The 26,393-nt window shown below is 42.8% G+C and overlaps 1 protein-coding gene across 2 annotated transcripts; it reads left to right on the top strand.

Moving 5' to 3' along the window:
- Nucleotides 1–2,936: 2,936 nt before the first annotated feature.
- On the top strand, nucleotides 2,937–6,507 carry LOC109741483 (cyclin-B1-2). Of its 2 annotated transcripts, none has more exons than XR_012182595.1 (4): nucleotides 2,937–3,167; nucleotides 3,237–3,337; nucleotides 5,358–6,183; nucleotides 6,289–6,507. XR_012182595.1 is itself a non-coding variant. In XM_020300571.4 (4 exons), exons 1-4 carry the CDS (start codon nucleotides 3,045–3,047, stop codon nucleotides 6,387–6,389), a joined length of 423 nt encoding a protein of 140 aa, XP_020156160.1. In that variant the 5' UTR covers nucleotides 2,937–3,044; the 3' UTR covers nucleotides 6,390–6,507. The 2 variants fall into 2 exon arrangements, 1 of the variants encoding a protein (XP_020156160.1); XM_020300571.4 differs by having other exon boundaries at nucleotides 5,358–5,455.
- The last annotated feature ends 19,886 nt before the right edge of the window (nucleotides 6,508–26,393 follow it).

The raw sequence follows: 26,393 nt of genomic DNA, 5'->3' as shown, positions 1-26,393 counted from the left end.
CATATTTAAGTTTTGATATCTATTTTTTTCACACACTCTGTACATTTTTCATATACATTAGAAAAAAACTTTCTGTTCATGTTTACAATATTTTCAAATATAAACAAAATAAGGATGGACAGGGTGGGTCGCGCCCAACCGGCTATCTCCCTCAGTTGCAACCAACAAACCTGGGTTCGACTTGCCACCTTGATAATCCCTGTTTGTGAACAATTGATGCATTGTGTTGTTGCGGCGGTTTAAAATAGACTGGGACGATTTTGGGGATTGGTAGTTCAGAGCTCGACTTAGCTTTTCCCCCACAAGTTCAAAGTTTGTCCCTGACTGAGGGGCAATCCATCGTGCGTGGTCGCCAATGTCCTAAACAATTGATGTTTTGTGTTGTCGCGGCGCTTCGGCACGCCAATTCCTATTTGAAGCATTAGTTGCTAGATCGCACAAAATGCTAGGGATTTGGGTCGACCCATTTAGTATGTCCTGGTTACTCTAATTATAGAAACATTATAGAATGTGTTGGTTTTTTCTTTATCTGTCGGTTTTTAGGGCTTTTTTTTCAAAAAATGTTCAGAATTTAAAAAATGGTAGTGTTTTTAGAATTAGTTAATGTTTTAAAAAATATTCAAAATTTCAAAAAACACTCCTGTTATTTTCTAAATATTAGTTCATTAAAAAATCATGTTTTAATAAAATGTTGGTGTTTCCAAAAAATCATATTTTTTAATAATATCACAAATTTTAAAAATTGTTCATTTTTTTAAATATTCGCATTTCCACAAATGATTGAAATTTAAAAAATTGTGCATGTTTTCAAGTTTTCAAAAAATGATAAAAATAAGAAAAACATTAAAAACCAATTGCTACAATGACAATGCTTGTCACAGTAAAGAAAGGCTATGCACGACTCTGTGCGTCTGGCCGACGGCACAAAAAGTGTCCAATAGGAGCTCCCATTTGCCACACCTTGGTGGTGCGAGCGGCAACGGGAACGTATCTGGTGCACCGGGGCAATTGGTGCTACCGGTGCACCGGACCCCGTTGCACATACAAAAATATTCGAAAAAATAAAATAAAAGTTTAGTGCATTGACACAACATCAATGTATGCTGTCACAAAAATTCAAATCAAAATTTGAAACATTTCTCAAGATATAAAAATGACAAATTTGACATTAGTGTGCTAATGCGCCAAAACTAAAGCCCAACTTGTGTATGTACTATTAAGTGTCAAATTTGTCATTTCTTTATCTCAAGCAATGTTTTGATTTTTGATTTGAATTTTTATGAGATCATACATCGATGTTGTGTCAATGCACTAATTTTTTCTGAAATTTTTCAAACATTTTTGAATGTGCAACAGGTGAACGGTGCACCGGTAGAACTAATTGCCCTGGTGCACCAGATACATCCCCACGGCAACGGGAGCTACTCTTCAACGCATTTAGCACGAATAGAAGGTGGTGCATCTGAGTGGGCCGCGACCCAGTATCTTACATTGCGCTTGCTCCTCCGCTCATTTGCCTCATGCAGTCAATGCCTCCTTAGTTGTTTGCTTCTTTTGGCTCGTTTTCTACGCCTGATAGTCTTTTGTCACCGGAAAAACAGGTTGTTTTTTCTTAAGTTTGAAAAAAGTCGGCCGAATTTAAAATGCTAGTAAATTATGAAAAACTTTGTTAATGCAAAAAAAATGTGAATTCAATATTATGCATTCAAAAAGGGTTCACAAATTTGAAAAAAATATCACAGATTAAATACACTTTTTAAGAATATGATGGAAGATTTCAAAAGTTCATGTTCAACACTTATTTAAATACACACTGAACATTTCTTTGAGAATACGATGAGCATTTACATTTTTTTGTAAAATTACACAATGAACATGAACAGATTTTTTACAAAAAGCATTTTTGAAAAATACTTTAACCTTTTGTTACACACATGAACGTCCTTTTTTTGTAATACATGAAATTTTCTTTTGAGTGGTGAGAACACATTTAGCAAGAGTTGAACAATATCATAACACGTTCATGATCAATTTGTTCAGAATCTTACATCTTCCACAAAATTGTGCATGTATCTCATTGAAAATGTCCGTGCATGTGTATTTTTCTAAAAATGTCTATGTTTATAAAACAATAACTAAAATTAAAAGGCAGAAAAGAAGGGTGAAATGCAGAAGGAAAGGAAATAAGAAAGAAGAAAAGGAAAAAAATAAAACAGAGAAATTAAATATAATAAAAAGAACAAGAAAGGAAATAAAACCAGAACAATAAAAAACCAAGGGGAAAATAAAGGACCCTCATAAGTGCCATACGTGTGGCACGAACATGGCAACTCTGAACGTTTTTATGGCAAGTTTAGTGACGCAAGGCTGGCAACTTTAGTTGTCAAGCATATCAACTTCTTTTCAGATGACAAGTTTTCGTTTTTTTTGGTTTGTTTTTCTTTCGGATGGCACCTTAGTTGTAAAAACCGTCAAGGGCGAAGTGTTTCGTGCCACACGTGTGGCATTTATCATTTAAGAAAAATAAAAGCAGGGCATAAAACTGAGCTACTCCCTCTGTTCCTAAATACTTGTCTTTTTAGGCATTTCAACAAGTGACTACATACGGAGCAAACTGAGTGAATCTACACTCTAAAATATGTCTACATACATCCGTATTTGGTAGTCATTTGAAATGTCTAGAAAGACAAATATTTAGGAACGGAGGGAGTATTTGCTAAAAAAACCGGATTTGATAAAAACGTAAGCGAAACGTGCCAAACTGTTTTTTTTAGGGGAGGGTGCCAAACTGTTTATTACGCTGGGAACCGCTCTGACCGTCTCGTGCTATTGGCCGGCCCGCTTATCCGGTTCTCACGGTCTCACCAAGCCCAGCCCAGCCCAGACCAGGTGCTCTCTATTCTCTCTTCCTTTTTTTTTGCCTTTTCTTCCCCGCAAAGAAAGAAAAAACGGAGCAGAACCCCAGAGAGAACAGAGAGAACAGAGAGAGAGAGAGAGAGAGAGAGAGAGAGAGAGAGAGGAAGAAGAGAGCCTGAGCAGCGACGATGGCGAGCTCGATGACGAAGAAGGAGATCGGGCAGACCCACGACGTGCTCCGCTTCGGCGTCAACGACAGCGTCAGGGGCGACCTCGCGCCGCCGCACCCCGTCCAGGCCACCATCCATAAGGTTCGTCCCCCCCGGGCCCTCGAAACCCTAGCTCTGAATCTGACTGTTTCGTGGGTACGCGCCGTGCAGGAGACCAAGTTCTGGGACGACAAGAAGAGGTTCGGGACCGAGGCCATCTACGGGTCCGCCTTCAACATCCGCAAGGATCTGGACGCACAAATCCTCTCCAGGTTCGCTCTCCCGCTGCCCACACCTTTTCCCCTCCTGGAAATAGGTTTTGGCTAACTACTAAGAGTCATTGGTAGCCGATGTGGTCATTCATAATTTTTTAGCCATCTGATTGGGCAGCTGCAATTTGTTGGAATCATGAATTTGACCTTACTGTGAGAACGAGATGTGCTGATTTCTTGTACTTCTAGTCCATGTGTTAATATCTCGGAAATTCGATACGGGTCGTTTATATGCTCTCATTATCCAGATCACATGAATTGGTACCAATTAGGATCGTCTTCCGGAAATTCGATATGGGACGTATTCTTCTGGTGGCCAGGCACACTGCAGTTGGTACCAATTAGGATTTTCTTAGGTGCGGCCCTTCACATCATCCTTATGAACTCCATGAACACCCATTCCAAGGTCTCAACCTGCTCATAGTACACCTCATACATAGTATTACACTTTTGAAGTGATAGTCTACAACAACAAATAGCACGGATGGCGGGTCGTTCAAGTTGGTTCTACAAGTTGTGTTGAACGTGATTACGTCATCAAAGAACTTGTACTGCATCCTACAATTCCCGCTCTTCCACTACATCAGATTCTTTATCCAACTCTCCAAATTTGCATGAACCTTAAACAAGAATTCTGGATCCTTGGCTCCAATCTCTTCAAAAACCTCTAGTGTCTTCCTCACATCAGATCTGCTTTATCTTTGCTTATCTGCCCACGCAGGTTCCTAAGATTATTCTGTTTTGTTTTTCCAAGGGAAAAAGATTATTCGTTTCAGCAACAAACTATCTTACCTGCAAATTGAATCTACCGGGAAATCCATCGGTTCACCCGCTATCTTCTTCGTGTACGTTAGGTCGACACCTTCCCACGTTTGTTTGTCATGTTGAGGGCCTCTCCCCTGCAACATTAAGACGAAGGAGTGGAGCAATGGGTGTAGGCACCGAAAGCCACATGCCATCAGGATCGCATGATTTTTATTCTATAACATGGTCCATCTACGAGGCATTACCTGCACCATCGATACATGATTTTTGGTAAAGGAGGTGCTCCATCCTTCAAACGGGCCTGCCAGAGCATAGCTCAGAACGTCAGTATGGGCTACCACCGCAGATGTATAAAAGAAAATAGCTGTTTCAGTACGCCAATTTATGTCGCTCGCCCTGCTAGTACAAATCATATTGGCATGGATCCACACTGGAGATCGTCTGGCCCACCTAATAGGATCATTTACTCGTACGAGCCATAACGCCGTGCCCATATCTTCGCTGTTGGTAGTGATATGCGTGTTTTCTCTCTGTTAGATAGCCCCTCAGCAACTATGTAGTCATGTTAGTAATATGTGTACTTTCTCTGTGCTAAATAGCTCTCACTGCAACTATGCAGTGATCTTAGGTTTTGTTCAATCTGGATTGAGTAGGCAGCAATTGAGCAGGCGTTGGGATACTAGGTTTGATTTTGTGAGGTTTTTCATCATGTTGTAAAGATTTTTCTGCACAAAACGGTAAAATAAAATGTAGTGCTTTCTTTTGCTGTAAATGTATTCATATTTGTCGTGTGACATTTTGTTTGCACGAAGTTTGTTTTCTGGTATGGTACAGTTACTTGTTAAGTTCTTGTGCTGCATGTTTGGTTGTATCTAAATCTGCATGCTTGTGTGCTTAAATGATTAATTGCCATATTATGACTGGTACTTGAGGTCTTCTGTTAGTCTTTTCATCCAAGAGTATTTCCATAGAATAGATCAAGCACATGGGTTTGCTACCCTAGGAATAACTGAATCTCTTCTGTTTGAATGCACAAACATGTCTTGAGGTTTTTATCTGTCCACATGTTCCTTCTAGCAATTAGTACATCAATCCAAGGACAAGAGAGGGCAGAGAACATGCGAGTTACAATTTGTTTATACGCTTTTGAACTTCATGTGTACTTGTCCTAAAAAATAATTCTTAAGAATATATAGGCGTTAAGCTCTTTTGTCTCACACTAGAAATGTTTGATTGATGACTTGTGTGTTTCCAGGTTCCAAAGGCCCCCAGGTGCATTGCCATCATCGATGCTAGGATATGAGGCAATGACAGGTTCCTTGGATGATTTTGGATTTGAAGATTACCTTAACTGTAAGGATTGCCATCCTTTTGTTCTGCATCAATCTCTTGCTTTGCTGCTTCATAACTCTGCAAGCATTCGTGCAAAACTTGCTAGTAATGAATTGATTAGTTGGAGTTAGGACTTAGGATGGACTGTTATCTTTAAACTTCTCAGCTTTTCTGAGTACTAGCTTCTTTGTTCACAGTGCAAGTGTGCAACACACTCGAGCAAAATTTATTGACCTGATGGGGGTGTGATCCTGGAACAAACGATTTCTTGGGAAATCAAGATTTTTTGATCTATTAAAATGGTTCTGTTGCTCATTTTGCATACCTCTGGTTGCTTACATCAGCACAGATTTGTGCTGTAGAATATACTCGAGGAGATCATTATTGTGTTATTAAAAACAACAACTGTATTTACAAGGTAGGTAGCTAATGGTTCTCATTCTATTTTAGAGGAATATATTCAATAGCTGACGACGAAGTGTTTTCAGTAAACGAACCATGTTCATCATTTTTCCTCTGTGCAGGAATATGGTGCCCCTTATTTAGTTTTAAAATAGCTTAGCTAGGCATATGGTTTCTATTCTAATAGTGCAGCAGCATGTTTAATTTTTTTCCTTTGTGCTTACCACTATGAGGTCTGCGCCGGTAGCTTGAGAAAATGGATGGCTTTCAGTGCAACATTTGTCCATGCAAGTTGCAAGTATTCTACTCCCTCGGATCGGAATTAATTAATACAGCCCCTATACAATGTATGCATCGATTAGTCGGATCGGAGGGAGTATATGTCGTTTCCATTGCTAGAAATTTCATCAGTGCTTGTGTTAATTTGTTTATTTTGCTTGTCCACTTTGCAGTGCCCCAGGACTCTGACAGCCTGCGCATACCGGACATGCACCACGGGATGGAGGTTCGGCTTGGCCTGTCGAAGGGGCCTGTCTGCCCCAGCTTCAGTTGATTCCTTCCACCCATGTATTTGTCTTGTGCTTCCCGTCCAGCATCTATGGCAGTTTCATGGATTGGTGAAACGTGAGAAGTAAATAAATGGGTATTGCATCAGTTTGAATTTCTTGAAATGTCCCCGGCGTCCTGGTCGCTAGTTGAGCGTTACTTACTATTCTTGCTAGTTTGGTGTTTTAGCAGCAAAGTTCGTTAGCGCCCCACTAATATCAGTGGTGACCCCTCTAGGCATTAAGGGGGGATGGTGTGTCGACGAGGGAAGCTTGGTGGTTGCTGCTGTTCTTCGGAGGTGTCCGCCCATCGAGACGCGGCGAGATTTTCGATTTGGGGTACGCTCTTTCGCGTTGTAGTTGAGTTGTGTTGTTGGGACACGGCGACCCATGTGTCAGTGGCCCAATGTTAGGTGGCCGTACGTCAGGGGATCCGGCTCCTTGCTGTTGATGGCTGTCTTTGGACTAGCTGGATGTGGAGGTGATGCTATGCTCTTTGTTCGCAGTGAGTGATAGTTGTCTTATACTTGCAATTCTCTTTTTCCATACGCAATTTATATACTCTCGAAAGGAAAATATCAGTGGTGATCGATCCTGGTAACACGGAGTAAAAAAGTAAGAAAGGGAGACGGCACATACACCTGATACGTACGTGCTCTGACTCAATGAGCTTCATTCGTCCAGCTTTACGTATGCCCAGTCGCTAGTTGAGCTACATCTTTCATCGGGCACGTCACTATATTTTTGTACATGTGATAAAATATTAGTTTCATTCAGCAAACACTTCACCACTGCCGTCGCAAGGGCCAGATCACGCGGTCGGCCTGTCTCTCTCTCACGGTCTGCAAGAAAATTAAGATAAACTAATGGTAGACTAGGAAAAGATAAACTAGTTGTGGAGATTAGCATACCGAGGCATAGCGTACGTCGCTACTCTTTGTCTTGACCGGCGACCAATCGTATTATTCTGTATACAGATTTCAAGAAGAAGTAGACTACTCCTATATCTTATTATCTCCGTCCTGATTTATAAGTCCCTTTATATTTTGTGTCAAACTTTGACTAAAGATTTAACTAACAAAATATTAATGCATGTCATTAAAAATTATATTGTTAGATTCCATTTGAACACAGTTTCTAATTATATTTTTTTATGACATGTATTAACATTTATTAGTTAAATCTAAGGTCAAAATTTAACACAGAATACAAGGGGACTAATTAATCAGGACGGAGGCAGTATCTCAGGGAGAATGAAGGTACTGTTTCCTGTGATCGATGTACCGACGGAAATTAGGGGGAGATATTACCATGTCCTACTAGTAGTACTTCTCTGAATTTCTAAATGTTTTATAATCAGCTTTCGTACCGAGGAAGGCATGTCAGACTTCTCAACGTCTCGTACACGGTCTACGACTGCGTTTTTTTGTGTGTGTGTTTTTCTCGGGGTCGCTTTAATAAACCTTTTTACATTGGCCTACTGTCATTTTTATATATGACCGGTTTAAGCGCTAAGCCTAAGCCACATGGACTATAGTTTGTTTTGTATCATGACATGTGAGGCAATCACATTCAATGATACGTCATGTGGTGAAGGTGCGTTGATCTTGACATGTCTGACATTTCCAACCGCACGGGCCATCGCATATCCGTACCAACAAACCCTACTTGCGTTGTGGAAAAAGAATTTTCTCACTTAGAGTACTCAAACCATTAAAAAACAACTATTCCCTTGGGTTGGATTCGTAAAGTTCAGCGCGGAATTTTCTATCGAAAAAGTTGGCCACGGATTTAGATCTGCAATTTAATTAAAAAAATTGCGGGACAAACTTTCAATCTATTCATCAAACACCATGACAATACAAAGAACATTAAAAGTAGCAAAAAATGCATCCAAGTTCGTAGGGCGAGCCGAAGGCGTGTCGCTGTCATCGCCCCTCCCTCATCGGAGCCGGGCAAACCTTATTGTAGTAGACAGTTGGTAAGTTGTCGTGCTAAGACCACAAAGGACAAGCGCACCAGAATAGCAACCGCCAGTGATGGAGAGAAACATAGATCGGAAGGATACAACCTGCAGACACACCAACACAGATGAACGAAGACCGGATCCAAGCAGATCCATCGAAGACAAATGCCGATCGAATCCTGTGAGATTCGCCAGAGACGCGCCTCCACATGCCCCCCGGCAACGCTAGATGCATCACCGAGACGGGGCTAGGCGGGGAGAAGCTTATTCCATCTTCAGGAAGTCGTCGCCGTCTCGTCTTTCTGAGAAGGACACAAACTCTAAGCAAACTGAAAGACACATCAAAAAACAAAGGGAAGAGCCCTTCCACCGGCAAGAGCCAAGATCCACCGTGCCTTCATGGCCCTAAGGCAACGGGAGGCGAGGCAGGTCGATGGCGGCGTGATAACCCACAAGTGTAGGGGATTAGTTGTAGCCTTTTTGATAAGTAAGAGAGTCGAACCCAACGAGGAGGTAAAGGTAGAATTAGTATCTCCTCAAGTTCTATCAACTACCGATACAACTCTATGCACACTTAACGTTTGCTTTACCTAGACCAAGAAATAAAACTACTTTGCGAGAATAAAACTAAAAGTATTGTGCGGGAATGAAAAGGTAACTTTGCAAGATAATAAAGAACATGAAAAATAAAGATTAGTTGCTGACTTGTAAAAGAACAATAAAGAAAAGGATTGTCACTAGGCAGTTGGATATGAAACCATAGTAGTACTCATCATACTTATAAGGAAGAGACCTAAGCTAATGTATTGTCCGTACTTGGACCATATGTTCTTATGGTTGAAACTCTGGCAAGCATCCGCAACTATCAAAGATTCATTAAGGTAAAACCCAACCATAGCACCAAGTTAAAAGTTCCCTTTAATCTCATATGCAACAACTCATGAACTTGGGATTATGTTTCTGTCACTCCCGTAACCCACTATAAGCAAATCATTAACATATTACAACACCCTACAACGGAAATCCCACACGTTTACGCGAGATGACGGGCACCATAGGACAACATCATAATAACATACAACTCATATCAACCATAGCATATCACAATTAACCCGTAGGACAAAAAGAAACTACTCACACATAATAGAGATGCAACACATCATGGGATAATAATATATAGCATCAAACACCATGTTTAAGTAGGGATTACATCGGGGTGAGAGAGAGTACACCGCTGCACGGAGAGGGGAAAAGATGGTGATGACGGCAATGAAGTTGTTTTTTTTGCGGGGGACGACAATGAAGTTTGTTGGAGATGATCGCCATCACGATGGTTCCCGGCGGTGCTCCGGCACCACCAAGAGAGAGGGGGCGAGATGGCCCTCCTTCTCGCTCTTGCTTGGCCTGATGGGAGAAGGGTACCCCCTCTGGTCCTTGGCCTCCATGGCTCCCGGAGGGTCACTAGTAGAAAACAGGGCTTTGGTTCGGGCATGGCAAGCCCATTAGTCCCGGTTCAGTCACGAACAGGGACCCATGGGGGCATTCGTCCCGGTTCGTGAGCCCAGGGGGCCGGCCGGGGCCTGGTGGGCATTGGTCCCGGTTCGTGTGGACCCATTTGTCCCGGTTCTAGGCACGAACCGGCACCAATGGACCTCGCTCCTGGCCCACAGCCATTGGTCCCGGTTCGTGGCTCGAACCGGGACAGAAGGTGGAGCTTTAGTCCCGGTTCGAGCTACGAACCGGGACAAAGAGTTGCCTATATATACCCCATCGCCGCGGCAGAGCACTCCAGTGCTCTGTTTTTTGCTGGCCCGCGAGGGGGAGGGCATTGGGTGCTCTAGCTCACCTCCTATGCACATGAGGTGTTTGATGAAATGCCCGAGCCACACTAGTTAAGCTTTCTCCTCTCGAAGCTCGACCTCCGAGCTCCATTTTTCCCGAGATTTGTCTAGGTTTATATTAGCGGTCCATCACGCCCGTCCCCGTCTTCACCGCCGTCGATCGCCCGCGCCGATCTCGTCGCCGGCACCACCGTGGTGAGCCTCTTGTTCTTATCTTCTTTCTGAAAGAAAAAAAATTCTTACTTTACATAGATACTTGTCTAATTTTCTTACTTTTGACACACATAATTATATATAATGCACGCAGATGAACCGACAATGGATGTACGGTGACAAACACACCTCCGAGTACATTAAGAGCGTGCATGATTTTCTCGAAGTGGCTGAGGCAAACAAGCAGAATGGTTTTATGTGTTGTCCATGCCCTAAATGTGGGAATACGAAGTCTTACTCTGACCGGAAAATCCTTCACACAAACCTGCTTTACAAGGGTTTCATGCCACACTATAATGTTTGGACGAGGCACGGAGAAATAGGGGTTATGATAGAAGACGGCGAAGAAGAAAAGGACGATGAAAACTATGTGCCCCCTGAATACGGTGATGCTGCAACGGGGGAAGCTGCTGAAGATTAAGAGGAACCAGACGATGTGCCCGATGATGCTGCAATGGGGGAAGCTGCTGAAGATCAAGAGGAACCAGACGATGTGCCTGATGATGATGATCTCCGCCAGGTCATTGTCGATGCAAGGACGCAATGCAAAAGTCAAAAGGAGAAGCTGAAGTTCGATCACATGTTAGAGGATCACAAAAAAGGGTTGTACCCCAATTGCGAAGATGGCAACATAAAGCTCGGTACCGTACTGGAATTGCTGCAGTGGAAGGCAGAGAATGCTATGCCTGACAAAGGATTTGAGAAGCTACTGAAAATATTGAAGAAGAAGCTTCCAAAGGATAACGAATTGCCCGACAGTACGTACACAACAAAGAAGGTCGTATGCCCTCTAGGATTGGAGGTGCAGAAGATACATGCATGCCCTAATGACTGCATCCTCTACCGCGGTGCGTACAAGGATTTGAACACATGCCCGGTATGCGGTGCATTGCGGTATAAGATCAGACGAGATGACCCTGGTGATGTTGACGGCGAGCCCTGCAGGAAGAGGGTTCCTGCGAAGGTGATGTGGTATGCTCCTATAATACCACGGTTGAAACGACTGTTCAGAAACAAAGAGCATGCCAAGTTGATGCGATGGCACAGTGAGGACCGTAAGAAAGACGGGAAGTTGAGAGCACCCGCTGACGGGTCGCAGTGGAGAAAAATCGAGAGACAGTACTGGGCTGAGTTTGCAGGTGACCCAAGGAACGTATGGTTTGGTTTAAGCGTGGATGGCATTAATCCTTTCGGGGAGCAGAGCAGCAATCACAGCACCTGGCCCGTGACTCTATGTATGTATAACCTTCCTCCTTGGATGTGCATGAAGCGGAAGTTCATTATGATGCCAGTTCTCATCCAAGGCCCTAAGCAACCCGGCAACGACATTGATGTGTACCTAAGGCCATTAGTTGAAGAACTTTTATAGCTGTGGAATGGAAATGGTGTACGTACGTGGGATGAGCACAAACAGGAGGAATTTAACCTGCACGCGTTGCTGTTTGTAACCATCAACGATTGGCCCGCTCTTAGTAACCTTTCAGGACAGACAAACAAGGGATACCACACATGCACGCACTGTTTAGCTGACACCGGAAGTATATACCTGGACAAATGCAGGAAGAATGTGTACCTGGGCCATCGTCGATTTCTTCCGACCAACCATCAATGTCGAAAGAAAGGCAAGCATTTCAATGGCGAGGCAGATCATCGGAAGAAGCCCGCCATGCGTACCGGTGATCACGTACTTGCTATGGTCAATGATATACACGTAATCTTTGGAAAGGGTCCCGGCGGACTAGCTGTTCCGAATGACGCTGATGGACGCGCACCCATGTGGAAGAAGAAATCTATATTTTGGGACCTACCCTACTGGAAAGACCTAGAGGTCTGCTCTTCGATCGACGTGATGCACGTGACGAAGAACCTTTGCGTGAACCTGCTAGGCTTCTTGGGCGTGTATGGGAAGACAAAAGATACAGCTGAGGCACGGGAGGACCTGCAACGTTTGCACGAAAAAGACGGCATGCCTCCAAAGCAGTATGAAGGTCCTGCCAGCTACGCTCTTACCAAAGAAGAGAAGGAAATCTTCTTTGAATGCCTGCTTAGTATGAAGGTCCCGACTGGCTTCTCGTCGAATATAAAGGGAATAATAAATATGCCAGAGAAAAAGTTCCAGAACCTAAAGTCTCATGACTGCCATGCGATTATGACGCAACTGCTTCCGGTTGCATTGAGGGGGCTTCTACCGGAAAACGTCCAATTAGCCATTGTGAAGCTATGTGCATTCCTCAATGCAATCTCTCAGAAGGTGATCGATCCAGAAATCATACCAAGGCTAAGGAGTGATGTGGCGCAATGTCTTGTCAGTTTCGAGCTGGTGTTCCCACCATCCTTCTTCAATATCATGACGCACGTCCTAGTTCATCTAGTTGACGAGATTGTCATTCTGGGCCCCGTATTTCTACACAATATGTACCCCTTTGAGAGGTTCATGGGAGTCCTAAAGAAATATGTCTGTAACCGCGCTAGGCTAGAAGGAAGCATCTCCATGGGCCATCAAACAGAGGATGCCATTGGGTTTTGTGTTGACTTCATTCCTGGCCTTAAGAAGATAGGTCTCCCTAAATCGCGGTATGAGGGGAGACTGACTGGAAAAGGCACGCTTGGAGGGGACTCAATAATATGCAGGGACAGATATTCTTGGTCTCAATCACACTACACAGTTCTACAGAACTCTACCTTGGTGACCTCGTATGTCGATGAACACAAGAACAGTCTGCGCTCCAAACACCCGGAGCAGTGCGACGACTGGATTACATGTGAACACATCAGGACTTTCAGCAGTTGGTTGGAAACACGTCTCAGAGGTGACAACACTGTTTGTGATGAGCTGTACTCGTTGTCCAGGGGACCATCTTCGACTGTATTGACTTACAAAGGATACGAGATAAATGGGAATACATTTTACATGATCGCCCAAGATCAAAAGAGCACCAACCAAAACAGTGGTGTCCGCTTTGATGTAGCAACTGAGAGGGGAAAGGACACATATTATGGTTACATAGTGGACATATGGGAACTGACTACGGACATGATTTTAAGGTCCCTTTGTTTAAGTGCAAATGGGTCAATCTGTCAGGAGGCGGGGTATAGGTAGACCCACAGTACGGAATGACAACAGTGGATCTGAACAATCTTGGGTACACTGACGAACCGTTCGTCCTAGCCAATGATGTGGCTGATCCAAGCATCCTGATAAACAATGAAGATTATCCATGGTTACGGCGCAATAAGCAAAGGACACAAGCGAAGAAAAAGTGAAGACTTTCTCTCCACAACTATTATGATGATACCATGCCAACTTTCAACCTTTTCGTAGTTCATTTGAAATGCCTGTTGTAACAGACGAGTTTCCGTATGAAACCCTGATATCTCAAAACAGATTGTCCGTTTTGTACACGAAGTGCATCCAGTTTTTGCCGTAACCATCTCAACTTTTTTGCACAAGCTATGTGGGTGAAATGATGATACCATTCCAACTTTCAACCTTTTCAGAGTTCATTTGAAATGCTTTTCAATTTCAGGGTCTTATAGCTCAATATAATCAGTAAATGCATGAAAAATAACAAATGAAGTCAGAAAGGGTTGAAAATTGATGATTGTGCTTTGAATGGTGCATTTTGAACACACAAAAAGTCAGGAGTTCAAATAAGTTTTAAAAAATGAAATCCCTTTGTAACAGACGAGTTTTCGTATGAAATCCTGATACTTCGAAAGAAATTATCCGTTTTGTACACGAAGTGCATCCAGTTTTTTCCGTAACCCTCTCAACTTTCTTGCACATGCTATGTGGGTGAAATGATGATACCATGCCAACTTTCAACCTTTTCAGAGTTCATTTGAAATGCTTTTCAATTTCAGGGTCTTATAGCTCAAAATAATCAGTAAATGCATGAAAAATAACAAATGAAGTCAGAAAGGGTTGAAAATTGATGATTGTGCTTTGAATGGTGCATTTTGAACACACAAAAAGTCAGGAGTTCAAATAAGTTTAAAAAAATGAAATGCCTGTTGTAAGAGACAAGTTGCCGTATGAAATCCTGATACTTCGAAAGAGATTGTCCGTTTTGTACACGAAGTGCATCCAATTTTTGCCGTAACCATCTCAACTTTTTTGCACATGCTATGTGGGTGAAATGATGATACCATGCCAACTTTCAACCTTTTCAGAGTTCATTTGAAATGCTTTTCAATTTCAGGGTCTTATAGCTCAAACTAATCAGTAAATGCATGAAAAATAACAAATGAAGTCAGAAAGGGTTGAAAATTGATGATTGTGCTTTGAATGGTGCATTTTGAACACACAAAAAGTCAGGAGTTCAAATAAGTTTTAAAAAATGAAATCCCTTTGTAACAGACGAGTTTTCGTATGAAATCCTGATACTTCAAAAGAGATTGTCCGTTTTATACACGAAGTGCATCCAGTTTTTGCCGTAACCCTCTCAACTTTCTTGCACATGCTATGTGGGTGAAATGATGATACCATGCCAACTTTCAACCTTTTCAGAGTTCATTTGAAATGCTTTTCAATTTTAGGGTCTTATAGCTCAAAATAATCAGTAAATGCATGAAAAATAACAAATGAAGTCAGAAAGGGTTGAAAATTGATGATTGTGCTTTGAATGGTGCTTTTTGAACACACAAAAAGTCAGGAGTTCAAATAAGTTTAAAAAAATGAAATGCCCGTTGTAACAGACGAGTTTCCGTATGAAATCCTGATACTTCGAAAGAGATTGTCCGTTTTGTACACGAAGTGCATCCAATTTTTGCCGTAACCATCTCAACTTTTTTGCACATGCTATGTGGGTGAAATGATAATACCATGCCAACTTTCAACCTTTTCAGAGTTCATTTGAAATGCTTTTCAATTTCCGGGTCTTATAGCTCAAACTAATCAGTAAATGCATGAAAAATAAAAAATGAAGTCAGAAAGGGTTGAAAATTGATGATTGTGCTTTGAATGGTGCATTTTGAACAGAAAAAATGTCAGGAGTTCAAATAAGTTTTAAAAAATGAAATCCCTTTGAAACAGACGAGTTTCCGTATGAAATCCTGATACTTCGAAAGAGATTGTCCGTTTTGTACACGAAGTGCATCCAGTTTTTGCCGTAACCCTCTCAACTTTCTTGCACATGCTATGTGGGTGAAATGATGATACCATGCCAACTTTCAACCTTTTCAGAGTTCATTTGAAATGCTTTTCAATTTCAGGGTCTTATAGCTCAAAATAATAAGTAAATGCATGAAAAATAACAAATGAAGTCAGAAAGGGTTGAAAATTGATGATTGTGCTTTGAATGGTGCATTTTGAACACACAAAAAGTCAGGACTTCAAATAAGTTAAAAAATGAAATGCCTGTTGTAACAGACGAGTTTCCGTATGAAATCCTGATACTTCGAAAGAGATTGTTCGTTTTGTACACGAAGTTCATCCAGTTTTTGCCGTAACCTTCTCAACTTTCCTGCACATGCTATGTGGGTGAAATGATGATACCACGCCAACTTTCAACCTTGTCAGAGTTCATTTGAAATGCTTTTCAATTTCAGGGTCTTATAGCTCAAAATAATCAGTAAATGCATGAAAAATAACAAATGAAGTCAGAAATGGTTGAAAATTTATGATTGTGCTTTGAATGGTGCATTTTGAACACACAAAAAGTCAGGAGTTCAAATAAGTTTAAAAAATGAAATGCCTTTTTAACAAACGAGTTTCCGTATGAAATCTTGATACTTCGAAAGAGATTGTCCGTTTTGTACATGAAGTGCATCCAGTTTTTGCCGTAACCCTCTCAACTTTCTTGAACATGCTATGTGGGTGAAATGATGATACCATGCCAACTTTCAACCTTTTCAGAGTTCATTTGAAATGCTTTTCAATTTCAGGGTCTTATAGCTCAAAATAATTAGTAAATGCATGAAAAATAACAAATGAAGTCAGAAAGGGTTGAAAATTGATGATTGTGCTTTGAATGGTGCATTTTGAACACACAAAAAGTCAGGAGTTCAAATAAGTTTAAAAAAAATGAAATGCCTGTTGTAACAGACGAGTTTCCGTATGAAATCCTGATACTTCGAAAGAAATTGTCCGTTTTGTACACGAAGTGCATCCAGTTTTATCCGTAACCCTGTCAACTTTCTTGCACATGTTATGTGGGTGAAATGATGATACCATGCCAACTTTCAACCTTTTCAGAGTTCATTTGAAATGCTTTTCAATTTCAGGGTCTTATAGCTCAAAATAATCAGTAAATGCATGAAAAATAACAAAAGAAGTCAGAAAGGGTTGAAAATTGATGATTGTGCTTTGAATGGTGCATTTTGAACACATAAAAAGTCAGGAGTTCAAATAAGTTTAAAAAAAAATGAAATGCCTGTTGTAACAGACGAGTTTCCGTATGAAATCCTGATACTTCGAAAGAGATTGTCCGTTTTGTACACGAAGTGCATCCAGTTTTTGCCGTAACCCTCTCAACTTTCTTGCGCATGCTATGTGGATGAAATGATGATACCATGCCAACTTTCAACCTTTTCAGAGTTCATTTGAAATGCTTTTCAATTTCAGGGTCTTATAGCTCAAAATAATCAGTAAATGCATGAAAAATAACAAATGAAGTCAGAAAGGGTTGAAAATTGATGATTGTGCTTTGAATGGTGCATTTTGAACACACAAAAATTCAGGAGTTCAAATAAGTTTTAAAAAATGAAATGCCTGTTGTAACAGACGAGTTTCCGTATGAAATCCTGATACTTCGAAAGAAATTGTCCGTTTTGTACACAAGTGCATCCAGTTTTATTCGTAACCCTGTCAACTTTCTTGCACATGCTATGTGGGTGAAATGATGATACCATGCCAACTTTCAACCTTTTCAGAGTTCATTTGAAATGCTTTTCAATTTCAGGGTCTTATAGCTCAAAATAATCAGTAAATGCATGAAAAATAACAAAAGAAGTCAGAAAGGGTTGAAAATTGATGATTGTGCTTTGAATGGTGCATTTTGAACACATAAAAAGTCAGGAGTTCAAATAAGTTTAAAAAAAAATGAAATGCCTGTTGTAACAGACGAGTTTCCGTATGAAATCCTGATACTTCGAAAGAGATTGTCCGTTTTGTACACGAAGTGCATCCAGTTTTTGCCGTAACCCTCTCAACTTTCTTGCGCATGCTATGTGGATGAAATGATGATACCATGCCAACTTTCAACCTTTTCAGAGTTCATTTGAAATGCTTTTCAATTTCAGGGTCTTATAGCTCAAAATAATCAGTAAATGAATGAAAAATATCGAATGAAGTCAGAAAGGGTTGAAAATTGATGATGTAAGTAGAAACCAAATAAAATAAAATAAACTTTAATAAAATATATAAGTAGAAACAAAATAAAATAAAATAAACTTTAATAACATAAATAAAATTTATGGACCTAAAATTACCAAAGTATTTTCTGTTCAAAACATTATAAGCAAAAAGAATTTTCCTGAAATAAATAAAATAGCAACAATAAGTATTTTGTTGTAAGTAGAAACAAAATAAAATAAATAAAGCAAAAAATAAAAGAAAAAATAGGAAAAAAAATAAAAAATGACACCTGCTGGGCCACCACGACCTGAATACGACTAGAAACCCATCTGTGGGCCAGAATTTAGACCCGCAGAAGGCCCAGTAGGCCCATAGGCATAGCAGTGCGAGATTAGGCCCAGAGGCCTGCAGTTCAGAGGAGTTGAATGGAGGTGGAGGGGCAGGGCTTATAAACCGGTACTGTCGCTCCTCGGCTAGCGAGGTGGGACTAAACATCCCACCGCACCGCGACTTTGGCAGGCGTAGGACATTGGTCCCGGTTGGTGCCACGAACCGGGACCAATGCACACCTTTGGTCCCGGTTCGGGGCACCAACCGGAACCAATTCCCCCCTTTAGTACCGGTTGGTGCCACCAACCGGGACCAAAGGCCTCTGCTCTGAAAAGAGACCTTTGGTCCCGGTTGGTGGCACCAACCGCGACTAAAGGTGGCGTTGGTCCCGGTTCGTGCTACGAACCGGGACCAATGCTCTGGCTATATAAGTAGCACTTAGGAATTTTTCACAAATTCATCGCCAATTGGCCCCCGCCCGACGACGCCGAGCTCATCGACGCCGCCAGGCTGCCCCGCCGCCGTCGCCCGTGCCCCCGAGCCCACGCCGATGCCGTCCGCCGCCCACGCCGTCGCCCTCCGCCGCCCCCGAGCCGTCGCCCTCGCCGGTCGCCCCCGATGTGAGCCGCCGCCGCCACGGCTCTGTTCAGTGTTTTTTTTTCATATAATGTGTATTATTTTTTGTTCATTGCATTTTTTTCATATATATAATGTATATATGTATGTGGTAGCTATATGATGAATGGATGTGGCTATGTATGTATGAATATAATGTTCATAGCATTTTTTGTTTATATATGTTTTTTTCATATATGTATTAATTTTTTATTTAGGTTGTTAGTAGATATCGATTTTAGGTTAGTGTAGAGGAAAAATTAAAATAAGGAAAAGGAAGAAAAGATGAAGAAGGAAAGAAGGAAGAAGAAGAAGAAAAATAAGGAGAGGAAGAAGGAGAAGAAGAAGGAGAAGAAGAGGAGAGGAAGAAGAGGAAAAAAGAGGAGAAATAAATAAGAAGAGGAAAAAAGAAGAAGAAAAAAGAGGAGAAGAAGAAAGGAATAGAGGAGAAGAAGAAAAAATGGAAAATATTCTCCTCTATTCCTTTCTCATTCTCCTCTATTCCTTTCTTCTTCTCCTCTTTTTTCTTCTTTTTTTTTCTTCGATCTTCTCCTCTATTCCTTTCTTCTTCTCCTCTTTTTTTCTTCTTCTTCCTCTTCTTATTTTTTATTGGGTATGTCGTTCTCGATATACCCCCTCCCTGATAATTTCGACATGAGGGGGGGGGGTCGATAAATAATAGAACTAGTTAAACTAGTTTATTTATAGTAAGTGCTTAATTAGTAGTTGAACTAGTTGATTTAATAAAACTACTTTATTTTACTATATATATAAGTAGTTTATTTTTAGTAAGTACTACTTTATTTTATTTATAGTAAGTGCTTAGTAGTTGAACTAGTTGATTTAATAAAACTACTTTATTTTACTATATATAGACGTAGTTTATTTTTAGTAAGTACTACTTTATTTTATTTATAGTAATTAAGTGCTTAGTACTAGTTGAACTAGTTGATTTAAGAAAACTACTTTATTTTACTATATATAGAAGTAGTTTATTTTTAGCAAGAAAATTAATAGAACTAGTTTATTTTTTTAGTTCAAGCAATTATTCCCGCATCGACGTCGACGATGCCTATCCCGCATCCTCGTCGTCGACTCGGCGGAGGAGGCCGGCTTGATCAGAGGGGCCATGGCCAGGACTGGGCTTCGCCGGGCTGGTATTGGGAGGTGCTACCTTCTGGGGGGCGTAGGTTGGTGAGGAGCCAGCCCGTCGTTGACCCGATCCTTGTTTGGTGGCGGTCGCATGGGCCAGTGACGATGCCGAGGCTTCCGGACACCGCGGAGGTGGTACGTCACCATGTCAGCGAGAAGGACGAGCACGTCCGTCGCTACGTGGTTGCGTTGGAGGGCAGGTTCGACAATACCTGGCAGGTTCTTCAGGGATCTCACTGGAGCTATGATCCTGTGATGTTTCCTTCTCTTTGGGTGTCCACCGCCCGCGCCGATACCCGTCGGGCGCTACGGTTCTAGCTGTATTAGCGATGCCATATGTATGATAGTATTCGAGGTGTATTAGTGATAATATTCGACGATGTACGGACGCAAGAGATGATGTAGTTTTGCTTATAATTGAATGCATGCTAATTTGAATACTACTTTATTTTACGATTTGGTTTTGCTTATTGAATGCAAGAGATGATGTACTTCTACTTTGAATGCTAAAATTGGAGAGCACTATGCAAGGCGTATGCATTTGATTAGTTGATAGTTTATAGGGTTTTTGTTTTTGCAGAAATCTAGGAGACCCCTCCATCATCCCCGCCGTCGTCCCCGTCACCGACCCCCTCCGACCTCGAGGTGAGACCAGCCAAATCTCCATGTCAATATGAGCCAAATCTCCATGTACATTTCCGTTCCGGCAAATTTCAGGCTCTCGATATGTCCTTTTTTAGAAAGATAATTAAACGATATTTCGGGTTGACTTTCAGTCTGTCGAGTCTCCACCATATATGAGAGGACGAAGAATCCCGACTGTTGTCGTGGGGGTAGCTTCTCCTTCGTTCCCGTGTGCTAGACAATTTGGTGTAATGCACTCGGGAACGAAAGGAGGAGCTACCATCACCGACGGTCGCAAATGTCAGAGAGGAATCAATGAGGGAGAGTATCCACCATATATATATATGAGAGGACGAAGAATCCCGACTGTTGTCATGGGGGTAGCTTCTCCTTCATTCCCGTGTGCTAGACAACTTGGTGTAATGCACTCGGGAATGAAAGGAGGAGCTACCATCACCGACGGTCGAATATGTACACCACGTGAGCTCAGAGTTTTCAAGAAAAGACTCGACAGACCGATAGTCAGCCCGTGATGAATAATAATGATCTAATTTAGGTTTTTTGCTACGTATATTTAATTGTACAAGTTTAATATTTGAATTATGAACATAGGAAATGTTGTACTCAGGCGACGAAAGTCTCCCGGGGGAGTGCGACTGGTGCCATGACGACCGAGGTCTGTGCGACAGGCCTCACCTGGACGAAGATCGGCGCTTCAACATTAAGCTGGAGGAGACCTTCGATGTTGAAACGGTACGCAACGACGACAAGTGTTTTTTTCGTAATTAAGCATGACTTCAACTATTTCAATGTGTAATTTTCATCTTTTACAATTCGACTAACTTATCCCATGCCATGCAAGACGCTATGTCTTGGAGAGGATGGGTTTTGAAGACCATGAAAGTTTTGAAACAAAGAAAACTCACCTAAGGACCCATCATGGTGTGGATTTTGAAGTAAAGCTGTACAATTCTGAGAGCGTAACCCATTTTGGTTGCAAAAAATGGGAAGCACTTTGCAAGATGTATGGTTTTCATGAGGATATGCTTGTCACCATGGATCTTGGTGATCCTGAAATCGAGCAAGACAATATGGACATTTGGGTCCTTGTTGATACGCCTCCAATTCTACCGCTATGTGAGTTTCTCAAACATAGTTATTAGCTAATTTATATTGTTCATTTCAAAATAGTTGACAACTCATTTCCATTGACAGCTTATTTTCATTCTTCAAAGAATGTGCGGAAGATGGTAGACAGAACCTACTACACCGAAGGCTCCGAATTAACTTATTAGGAGAAAAATCATCTGATCGGATTTTGTACTGATATTGAGAATTACAATATCTACAATCAAACTCCTCAACATTATGGTCAATACATGCCACTAGTGCACGTGTTGAACCACGGTAACTACCATGGAGATACCCTGGTAAGATTTTTTACTATTACGACATCCGTGCATCTTTTGCATACTTCTAAAACTAGTACATCATTGCTAACTCTGAAGTTATTACTATGTTTTTCAACAGAGAATCCTGACGGATTGTGTGCCTCATTTGATGTATCAGAATGGTAGCCTTGATGTTTTGAACATACATCCAGGTCATCCTACGAATCTCAACTGTCCATGCCGGATTTCTAAAAGAAGTGGATACATGCTAATCAAAGAATGGAAAAAAATGTATGGACAGTCGTAAGGAGGTTCTTGGAAGCAAAAGGAAGCGAAGCGCAAGAATTGGAGACAGGATGATCTCCATTCTCCATAGTGGAGAGTCATGGTCTATATTGTTTTATGCTATTTTACCTTAAAGAGGGTATTTAGGTCCTACCTAATACTGATGATCATGTGCTAAGAAGAATTAAGTAGGGTTGGTTCGATGACTATGAGGATGATGATCGTACGACTTGTTATTAATAACGAGTAGAAGTTGTATGATGATGATTAGTAGGACTTGTTATTATGATAATGATGCGAGCATGAAGAGCTATTATATATCAGTGGGTAAAATGAACATGGATTGGATTGAAGTGAAGGCAACATGCATGTGGTGCATGTCGAAAGTAGTACTAATCCAAACTTGATCAAGTTAGGATTAGTATTACTTTCGACACGCACCACATGTTGCCTTCACTTTAATCTAATCCATGTTTAGGCATAGCAGTAGCTTTGGTAAACAAAGCACGGAAATAAGAGAGGACAGTTCTCTCTGTTAGCTAGCTAACACACCCTAAATTACCCCCTAAACCACCCCCTTTCAGAAAAAAACAAAAACCTCAGCTCCTGTCAGCTGCTGACGCGTGGATGCCTATTGGTCCCGGTTGGTGCCACCAACCGGGACTAAAGGCCCTCCTGCCTGGGCTCGCAGCACCGGCCACGTGGAGGCCCATCTGTCCCGGTTCATGTAAGAACCGGGACTAAAGGCCTAGGGCATTAGTAACGACAATTTAGTTCTGGTTCAAAAACCGGGACAAATGGGCCTTTTTCTACTAGTGGGTGGGAGCCCCTCTGAGATTGGATCTCCCCTCCTCTGCTCCTCTCTGTTTTCGCTCATGTATTCTGGCCAAACACCGTTTCTTAAATAGCCAGAGTTTCATAACTCCGATTGGGCTGAAATTTTGAGGGGATTTTTCTCTGAAAATTAGCTTTCTTGTGGTGAAAGAAGAGCCCCAACCGACTTAAGGATTCGCCACAAGCCCTCATGGCGCGACCAGGGGTACCTGCGCCCCTGCCCTTGTGGGGCCCATGGGACTCCTCTTGTGTTGATTCTTTTGCAATTTTTTTACAATTCAATATAAATTCACAAAAAAACCTAAAATCCCCCGAAACAATATAAAACAGGAACCGGCCTTTCACTACTGGAATCAGAGAATTTGCCGTCTGTCAGTTCTTTGCCGTCCGCTAGCTAACGACAAAGATGGTCTTTGCCGTCAGCTCACAAAAAGCAGACGGCAAAGAACTGGCTGATGGCAAAGATGCAATTTGCCGTAAGCTAATTCTTTGTCGTCCGCTAGGAGATGACAAAGAGGTTGGGTGGGGTCCATTTTAGGGCAACGCTGTAACGGCCCACCCCCAACCTCTTTGTCGTCTGCTAGCGGACGGCAAAGAATCTTTGTCGTTTGCTAGAAGACGGCAAAGAGGTTGGCCCCATCCAAACTAACGGTAACCCCTCACTCTTTCTCCCCAGCCCCACCCCTCTCTCTCCCCTCTCTCTCCGCCCTCGCCCGCACCACCACCGCCCAGCACAGCCACCGCCCCACCACACACCTCGTCGCCGCACCATCTCGCGCAGCCTGTCGCGCCCTGCACCACCCCGCCGCCCCGCACCACCCCGTCGCGCCCACTGCCCCGGAGCCCCCGGGCCCTGCCGCGGCCGCCCAGGCCGCCCCGCCCCCCTCCTCCATCGGCCTCCACCTCCCCCACTCTGGTGAGCCCTCTCCCCCTCTCTTTTTTCAGTTTTTTCTATGTTAGTGTAGTTAGTTTAGTTTAGTTTTAGTTTTAGGTTTAGATTTAGATTTAATTTAGTTTAGGTTTAGATTTTTTTCTATTTTTTTAGGTTTAGGTTTAGATTTAGTTTAGTTTAGGTTAAGAAGAAAGAAGAAAGATGAAAAAAATAAGAAGAAGAAGAGGAAGAAGAAGAGGAAGAGAAGAAGAAGAAGAAGAAGCAGAAGAGGAAGAAGAAGATGATGAAAAAATAATAGAAAAAGAAAGAAAAGAAGAAAAGAAGGTTGAGGGTCGAGGGGTCGAGGGGTTGAGGGTCACCGAGGGGTCAAGGTGTCGAGGGGTCGAGGGTCGCCAAGGGGTCCAGGTGTCAAGGGGTCGGGGTCGAGGGGTCGAGGATCGAGGTGTCGAGGGGTCGAGGGTCGAGGGGTCGAGGGGTCGATGGTGGACGATCTCCGAGGGGTTGAGGGTCGCCGAGGGGTCGAGGACCGTGCATCACCATACCCGAGGGCGCCCGAGGACGAGCGGGTTAGGGGGTTCCTCGGCCTCCCGCAACAGTAGTTCTCGGGGCCGATGGTGGTCGAACACCTTGGCAAATTTGTCTTGCAGCCTCTGCAATGAGGATTAAAAGCCAGGTGTTGAAACTTGAAACACCCAAACCGACTCATGACAAAAAATCAAAGCAACCAAAGACGAAACAATATGTAGTGAGATGTTGTGCAACTAGGATGATATTTTATAACAACTTTTTTTAACGAATTTGAGAGGATGATTGTCGGTTCTATATCTGGCGTATCTCGTAGTAGGGGCCCTAAGCTAGGCATATTGGAGCGATGGTAACATGGACACAGGGTTTTACCCAGGTTCGGGCTCTCTCGAAGAGATAATACCCTACATCCTGCTTTTGATTGTATTGATATGGGTGTAGTACAGAGTACATGTATCTACCATGAGATTGTTCTAACGAATCTGAGATTGTCTATTGACTAGCCTAGCCTCGGTTTATATAACACACCAGAGGCCTAGGGTTTAGGAGAGTCCTTGTCTTGGCCGCCAACTCTTGTGGAATCCTCCTTGTATGTGGCATGGGCTGCCCGAAGTGGCCCATGACTGAACCGCCACGGGGGTCCTCGGCCCGATACACATGTTCGGGAGACGACGTGTTGAGTACCCCCTAGTCCAGGACACCGTCAATGATGGTGAAGAACTTGAAAGCCATTGGTGTCTTGCGGTCGTTTCCATACATTCTGTTACAGCACAACAACCCTTCTTCTGACCACCATTGGTGTCTTGCGGTCATAAGAAGGGTTGTTGTGCTGTAGCAGAATGTATGGAAATGACCACAAGACACCAATGACCTTTGAGTTCTTCGCCATCATCCTCTCCAATTCATTAAAAAAGCTGGTACAGAAAATCATCCTAGTTGAACAACCTCTCACTTTGTACTATTTCATCTTTCGTTTCTCTTTCCACGCCCTGATTTTTTGTCATGAGTTAGTTTGGTTGTTTGAAGTTTCAAAACTTGGCTTTTAATCCTCATCGCAGAGGCTGCCAGACAAATTCACCAAGGTGTTCGACCGCCATCGGCCCCGAGAACTGTTGCTGCGGGAGGCTGGGCGCCGACGTCGCTTATGGGACGTGGATGTAGTGTTTGATGCCGAGGATCGAGGATCGAGGAACGAGCAGTGCGAATCATTTTTTACAACTTTGCGGTGGCATCCTGTTTAAATATTTAGTTAGGTTGATGGCAAAAACAATAATGCTATGTTACTCATCTTTTTACAACTTGGCGGTGGCATCTATTATTCATGTCGGTATTAATTTTTTTAAGTTGTACTAATTTCGTTTACTCTTTGTCATGAAAGGTGTTGAAAGATGGTGGGCACGGGTAAGGAGCGCTCTGAGGCTCCTTCTTCGTCGGCGCGTGGTGGGAGTGGTACTTCCATTCCACCCGTACCTCTCCGGAGAGCGTTGTACGAGGGTATGGCTTCAGCGGTGGGCGCTTCTTCGTCGGCGTCCTTGCCCACCGGGAGAGGAGGTTGGTGAGGGAGGAAGAGAGGAGGTCGGGGCGGACGTGGCCGTGGGAGAGGTAGGCATGCTCCTACTGTTGGGGATCGTAGCAGAATTTTAAAATTATCCTACGCTCACCAAGATCCATCTATGGAGTATACTAGCAACGAGGGGAAAGGAGTGCATCTACATACCCCTGTAGATCGCGAGCGGAAGCGTTCCAATGAACAAGGTTGATGGAGTCGTACTCGCCGTGATCCAAATCACCGATGACCGAGTGCCGAACGGACGGCACCTCCGCGTTCAACACACGTACGGAGCAGCGACGTATCCTCCTTCTTGATCCATCAAGGGGGAAGGAGAGGTTGATGGAGATCCAGCAGCACGACGGCGTGGTGGTGGATGTAGCGGGGATCTCGGCAGGGCTTCGCCGAGCTTCTGCGAGACGGAGAGGTGTAGCAGGGGAGGAGGGAGGCGCCCAAGGCTGTAATGCTGCTGCCCTCCCTCCCCCCTTTATATAGGCC

The sequence above is a fragment of the Aegilops tauschii genome, chromosome 4, assembly GCF_002575655.3.
Source record: "Aegilops tauschii subsp. strangulata cultivar AL8/78 chromosome 4, Aet v6.0, whole genome shotgun sequence".
Lineage (NCBI taxonomy): Eukaryota > Viridiplantae > Streptophyta > Magnoliopsida > Poales > Poaceae > Aegilops > Aegilops tauschii.
The sequence above is the reverse complement of the archived record's forward strand: the minus strand, read 5'-3'. Positions and strand labels throughout refer to the sequence as shown.

Bases quoted from the DNA above. Each gene is read 5' to 3' on its own strand.
- LOC109741483 (XM_020300571.4), top strand. From the start codon at position 3,045: ATGGCGAGCTCGATGACGAAGAAGGAGATCGGGCAGACCCACGACGTG. The intron at 3,338-5,357 runs GTTCGCTCTCCC...GTGTGTTTCCAG, and splicing joins GACGCACAAATCCTCTCCAG to GTTCCAAAGGCCCCCAGGTG. The intron at 5,456-6,288 runs GTAAGGATTGCC...TCCACTTTGCAG, and splicing joins ATTTGAAGATTACCTTAACT to TGCCCCAGGACTCTGACAGC.